This window comes from Phaseolus vulgaris, chromosome 2 (genome assembly GCF_000499845.2).
Source record: "Phaseolus vulgaris cultivar G19833 chromosome 2, P. vulgaris v2.0, whole genome shotgun sequence".
Classification (NCBI taxonomy): domain Eukaryota; kingdom Viridiplantae; phylum Streptophyta; class Magnoliopsida; order Fabales; family Fabaceae; genus Phaseolus; species Phaseolus vulgaris.
This window is the reverse complement of record NC_023758.2, coordinates 36,140,332-36,147,479: the sequence shown is the minus strand read 5'-3', so window position 1 is coordinate 36,147,479 and position 7,148 is coordinate 36,140,332. Positions and strand designations below refer to the sequence as shown.

Sequence of the window (7,148 nt, the reverse complement as noted above, 5' to 3'; positions counted from 1 at the left end):
GCAATGTATCTTTTGTTACTCTCATTCCAAAGTCGGACAACCTCAAGCTTTAGAAGAATTTAGACCGATTTCTCTTATTGGTTACTTTTACAAAATTTTGTCAAAAATCATAGCCAATAGATTAAAAAAAGTTCTTCTAAGTTTCATTGATTTTTCGCAATTTTCTTTTCTATGTTGAATAGTGTAATTGTGGCTAATGAAAATGTAGATGAGGTGAAACAAAAAGAAAAGGAAAGGTCTCATTCTAAAAGTAGACTTTTAAAAGACATATGATTCAGTGAGGTATGATTATTTGGTGTATATGATGCATAGAATGAGTTTTAATAATACTTGAATAGGATGGATACACTACCTTAGATCTTTCTTTTGTATATGGGTTGGGACATCCCTTAAATATTCCAATTTAATATATTTTATTCTTTGTTGATAAAAAAATGTTGGGTTGGTACCCCCCTTATATATATTATGAATTGATTTTATTTTTAGTTGTACGATTTTTAACACATTTTCCTCACGACGAGACTTCTCAACTCGTGCTTGGGATTATATATTTATGAGTGGACACGTGATTACTATAGTTTCAACTAACTCTCATTAGGATAAAGTCTAGATGACTAGTATCATCTTAATAAGTAGACTTTAAGTCTAACTCAACCTTTGTAAGGTTTGCACCCATCAAGAGATATGAGAGTCCTTACTTGAATAAGCTTATTGTATATGAAAATTCAATAAATTAATTTTATTTTTAATCGATATAGGATTTTATCTTCTTTCATAAATTTGACATTATAGGTAACTTTAATAAAAAGTATAATATTAAATGTATAGAATATGGTTCTTATGAGGAGAATTCACTTAAAAAATGAAAATAACCATAAATTAAAAAATTAATAATTGTGTTATAATCATGTTATAGATTTTATTAAATATACTTTATTCTACTATGCTTTTAAATTAATAACTCTCTAATAAACTATTATAACTACACTTTTATTTATTTTTAAATGCATTCCCATACTTTAAAAAAGAGTCAAATAAAAAAAATTAACACTAAAAGACCTTATATTTCAATATCTATAAAAATAGCTAAATCTCATTGTCTCGTTTTAATACTTTATATGTAATGTACTCATTTTAATACTTATATTTCTCTTTCTTCGAACAATTTCTTACAGAAATCGTGTCAAAAAGTAGCATATACAGTGAACATTTTTCTTATCTTTTATAAGTCTATTTGTCCAATTATTATAGATATTGAACTATCAACTACTCCCATAATTTGACACACGCAATCACTTTAGGTATAACATTTAAATGATATATAATAGGGATCTTTTCCTTTAATAAGGTAATGATGGTGAAGATCATAGCTAGCCAACGTCTATAAGAACAAGTAGCTTGTCTTTTTTATCAATTTATTAATCGATCTAATAAACGAATCAAAAATTAGATATGCATGAGTACACTTTATACTTATGACATGTGATTCATAATATATTTGTTTATTGCAAGTAGTTTTGACTTCCAACTATAATATTTGGTATATCCCTCTAACGAATGTACACATAAATTGCTCATGATATTATCAGAAATGTTATAGTTGAAGTTCACTACGGAGAGAAATAAGTTAGCACAAATAATATTTTCTATAAAATCTTTTATACATGTCTAATTTAGTAAGCTAAGAAACTTAGTGAGAAAAAACTCTAACTAAAACAAACTATAAATTATAAAAACTAAAATTATAGTATCATTCAAAGCATGAAATAGAGATGAAAATAGATAAACTAGATTTTATAGTAAAATATTACTTAGTTAGTTGTTACATTGTATAAAATTATTTTTAAAGTCTAATATGTACATTACATTATTTTTTATTTTAGAAAATACAAAATTATACTACACTTATATAATTATTGTCTAAATATAGAAAAGACGAACGGTTTTACAAATATAGTTTAAGAACTACTAAAGATCACGTTCATAAAATCGTTAATTACTTATACATTTTTAAGTTTTTTTTTAAATGTGTGAGCTTAACAATAAAATCATTGTCTAAAAGTGGTCATATACATATAAATGTGGCCTAAAAATAGAAAATGCAACATTTTTATAAATGTAGCTTATGAATTACAATAAACAACATTTTTTCTAGATATAGATATAGATGTTTAAGTCACAATTTTGTGAAAATAACCTTTAAAAAAGAATAAATCACATTACAAAAGTGTGGCCTAAAATAATAAAAATGTGATCTTTAATTGTGGACATTTTAAAATGTGTTTACTTTATCCCATATTTTTTAAATTATAGATATTAACTACATTTAATTAATTCATTGGAATTTTAAAAAAATAAAAAATTCTTATGTTTTGCTTCTTCTTTTTTTATTATCTAACACATTACCAAATCACAAGTTTATACTATTTTTTGAAATCCAAATCAAACCCAGTTCTAAAATCAATATCCAAATTATTAATATTATTATTAATAATAAAAATAAAAATATTGATAATACAAAATAACATTAATAATAACTTTAATGATATTAATATTAATAATAATAATTATGTTGTTAATAAAATTAATAATAATAATAATGTTAATATTATTATTATGATTATTATTATAAACATTATTTTTATTATCATTAACCATATTAATAATATTATTAATAATTATAATCATAATAATAATCATAATGATAATAATTGTAATATTATAAAGAATTTTTTTCTAGTGCAACGGTTATAGATTTTATGTTTATTAATGAAAACCGGAGTTTAATTTTCTCTAACAATAAATTGTTAGTAATGAAGATAATAAAAAATAACATAATATAAATACAGTATGAAGGAATAAGACATAATTATCCAAATGCAGTGGTCACGGTTAAATAATTATAACCTAAACGTAAATGTAACACTTAAAAATTGTTGCGTAAAATTATGATAAAAAATGTTTCCAAATGTGGCATATTCTATTGTTTCAAAAGCAGTGGTGATCATAGGACAAAAAAATGTTGCCTTTGAAGAACGTCCACTATAGATTTTTGAGAGAGTAAAAGAGCAGCTTACTGAAGAAAATCATGGAAGTTTGATGTTGCAAAGAGGGAAAGGGAACTTAAATGAATGGAAGAACAATCATAAGAGCCCTCAACATACCCCCACAAGAACAACATTGTCGCAGGTTGCTCTGTTTCTCGACCTCACCCTCCTGCAACGTACAAACATGCATTGCCACCCTCCAATCATGTGCCCACAATGCAAACCTCTCCAAGGGCAAGGAACTGCACTCCCACTTGCTCAAAAACTCCTTCTTTGGATCCCCACTCGCCATCACAAGCCTCATCAACATGTACTCCAAGTGCACCCTCATCAACCACTCCCTCAGAGTCTTCAATTACCCCACCCATCTTGACAAAAATGTATTTGCCTACAACGCTCTCATTGCCGGTTTCCTTGCAAATGCCCTTCCCCAACGTGGGTTTGCTCTATTTAAGCAAATGAGGCATCTGGGTATCGTTCCTGACAAATTCAGTTTTCCGTGTGTCATCAGAGCTTGTGGCGATATTATGGAGGATTTGGAGATTAGGAAGATTCATGGGTTGTTGTTCAAACTTGGGCTGGAGTTGGATGTGTTTGTTGGCAGTGCGTTGGTTATTACATACTTGAAATTTGGGTTGGTGGGGGATGCACATGAGGTGTTTGAGGCGTTGCCTGTGAGAGATGTGGTGCTTTGGAATGCAATGGTTAATGGGTACGCGCAGATTGGGAGGTTTGAGGAGGCTTTGGTGGTGTTTAGGAGGATGGAGCTAAATGGGGTAGTTCCTTGTAGATACACTGTTACTGGGGTCTTGTCGATATTTTCTGTGACAGGGGATTTTGACAGTGGACGTGTTGTTCATGGGTTTGTCACAAAAAGGGGTTATGAATCAAGTGTTGTTGTTTCTAATGCGTTGATTGATATGTATGGGAAATGTAAATGTGTTGGTGATGCGTTGAGTGTGTTTGAGGTGATGCTCGAGAGAGATGTTTTTTCATGGAATTCTATCATATCAGTTCATGAACACTGCGGTGATCATTACGGAACTCTGAGGCTTTTTGATAAAATGCTGGTAAAAGGGGTTCAGCCTGATTTGGTTACTGTTACAACAGTACTTCCGGCTTGTACTCATCTTGCAGCGTTGATGCATGGTAGAGAGATACATAGGTATATGGTTGTAAATGGGTTGGGGAAGGAAGAAAGTCACAATGATTTTGATTATGTTTTGTTGAACAACGCTTTGATGGACATGTATGCAAAATGTGGAAACATGAGAGATGCATGCATCGTTTTTGACAGTATGAGGGAGAAGGATATGGCCTCGTGGAACATCATGATCACAGGTTATGCAATGCACGGTTATGGTGATGAGGCATTAGATGTTTTTTCCCTCATGTGTCAAGCTCAAATGGTACCTAATGAAATCAGTTTTGTGGGATTGCTATCTGCGTGCAGCCATGCTGGCATGGTGAAGGAGGGGCTTGAGTTTCTATCAGAAATGGAGTCAAAATATGGTGTTTCTCCAACCATTGAACACTACACTTGTGTGATTGACATGCTTTGTAGGGCAGGGAGGCTCATGGAAGCTTACGATTTAGTGCTGAGAATGCCATTCAAGGCTGATCCTGTAGGATGGCGATCTCTGCTAGCAGCATGCCGTCTCCACAAGGACAAGGACTTGGCTGAGATTGCTGCTAGTAAGGTGATTGAACTTGAACCAGGCCATTGTGGAAACTATGTGCTGATGTCAAATGTTTATGGAGTGGTTGGTCAATACGAGGAAGTGTCAGAGATGAGGCATACGATGAAGCAACAAAATGTGAAGAAGAGACCTGGTTGTAGCTGGATTGAACTTGTGAATGGTGTGCACGTTTTTATAACGGGTGATAGGACTCATCCTCACACTCACTCTATTTATGCTGCCTTAAACTCATTGACATCTCTTCTGCAAGAGCATGGCTGTGATTTGGTTTGCAGAGAAAGTTAAGCATGAGTCCATGACATTCTAGATCAACTTCCTCATTTTTAACTGATAGTAACTTTTAAGATAATCTTTTTTCAGACCTTGTTTTCATACTTTGAAAATGTTAAGATAGTGTATAGGTGCCAATGGAAAATATTTTAGTTAAGTTTCTCGGTTTTTAAAAACCTACACTTTTAATCTAATAGCGATAAAATCATTTATAAAAAAAATATCAATTATCTAATTCATAGATAAGACAAACTTTAACTATTTAAATTTACAGTTTATAAAATTAATTTACATTATTTTGTTTTTTTAGATGGAAGCACTTAATTGGAGTTTAAAATGTTACAGTGATACATTTTTAAATTGGTATAATTAGTTGAAAGTTTTATTAAAAGAGAGACAAAATAAATAAGTAGTAGGATTGAAAAGGTAATTAATATATAAAACAAATCATCAAATGTATGAGAGTATATATTATATAGTAAATAAATAATTAATAAACATCAAGCCGTCTTAGCTCAGTGGTAGAGCGCGTGGCTTTTAACCACGTGGTCGTGGGTTCGATCCCCACAGACGGCGAATTGAAAATGTTAAGTTTTTTCTTATTTAAAAACGTTTTTTTGTTTAATTTTAGGACATAATTTCATCACCAAATTGTAATAATTAAATACCAATTTACTATTTTATCTTAAAATTTATTTATTCTATACTCATTTAAAACGTTTATAAAATATTTGGTTTGCTTCTTTACCTTTTTGAAATTCAAAACTTTTCATAAGTTGCGACTTAAAAAAAAAAGAATCCATGATTTTCTTTTTAATGACATTTTCTTATTTACATTCCTATACAAAATTTTATTATAAACAAGTTAGCACATTCATTGAGATTGTGTTTTAAATTGTTATGAAACCATATTATTTGACTAGTTTTGAAATATTTAAAGTTTGTTGAAGTGTGAGTTCAAATGTGTTGATATTGATAACTTGTAGAATTTGTAATATCCAGTAATCATAATCATAATACAAACACTTAAAAAACAAATGTAGACCAATACATTTCTATTAAACCCACTTCCAATAATTGTACTAACTTAATTAGTGTTGTAAATAGGTATAACTTAATTTTAGAGTTGTTAATGATATTTTGATTCCCTGTTTGAACTTTTGATTCTGTTATTTTTACTGTATGTATCTTCATAATTCAATATACAAGTTATTGATGTTTTCTTGGTAATTTATCTCTTTTATTTTTATATTCGGAATTTCTTTTTAAGTTGTTGAATTATTTATATTACTTATCATTCCATTTATTTTACATTATTCACATCAAATCTTCTTTATTGAACAAATTTTTCTTTTTACCAAAATGTGGTCCGATTAAAAAAATTATAAATTTGGGCAAGTCGTGCCAATTTGACACGACTTCTATGCACAAATCGTCCCAATTAGGCACGACTTCTGCCTTGTCATACTGAAGTCATGCCAACTTGGCACGACTTTTGTCACGTTATATTTTTATTTTATTTTATTATTTATATATTGGGTAATAAGTTATGTAATGTTAAAAATTAATTTGATACATAATTTTCTAAGAGTGTTAGTTTTAAGGAACAAAAATTTGGATAATCGTGTATGGATCATGTTTGACAGTAATGTAATACAATAACTTGATTAATTAAAAAATAAAGAAAATTGTTAAATTTGGAAATAAATAGATAAATGAAAATTTATTATATTTGGAAAATAAATAGATAATTATTGTTGTGAATTTGCAAAATAAATAAATTGAGAAGTAATGATTTTACAAAACACGTAATGATGAGAAGAGATTAATTATAACTAAACAAATTAGTAAGATTCATTACAAGATATAAAATAAAAATATAAAGTTGAACTAGAAGTAAATTATTCTAATTTTGTGTTCCTTAAAACTAACACTCTTATAAAATTATGTATCAAATTAATTTTTAACATTACATAACTTACTACCCAATATATAAACAATAAAAAAAAAAATTATGACGTGGCAGAAGTCTTGCCAAGTTGGCACGACTTCAGTATGACAGGGCAGAAGTCGTGCCAAGTTGACACAACTTCAGTATGACAAGACAAAAATCGTGCCTAATTAGGACGAT

At 29.4% G+C, this 7,148-nt stretch overlaps 1 protein-coding gene and 1 non-coding gene across 2 annotated transcripts; both read left to right on the top strand.

The window, feature by feature from the left end:
* The first annotated feature begins 2,991 nt into the window (after nt 1-2,991).
* LOC137809571 (pentatricopeptide repeat-containing protein At3g14730) lies at nt 2,992-5,106 on the top strand. Its single transcript, XM_068610681.1, has one exon. The coding sequence runs from the start codon at nt 3,128-3,130 to the stop codon at nt 5,030-5,032; it is 1,905 nt and encodes a 634-aa protein (XP_068466782.1). The 5' UTR covers nt 2,992-3,127; the 3' UTR covers nt 5,033-5,106.
* Nucleotides 5,107-5,521: 415 nt separating this feature from the next.
* Nucleotides 5,522-5,593, top strand: TRNAK-UUU (transfer RNA lysine (anticodon UUU)). The gene has a single exon. It is a non-coding gene; the product is annotated as a tRNA-Lys (tRNA).
* The last annotated feature ends 1,555 nt before the right edge of the window (nt 5,594-7,148 follow it).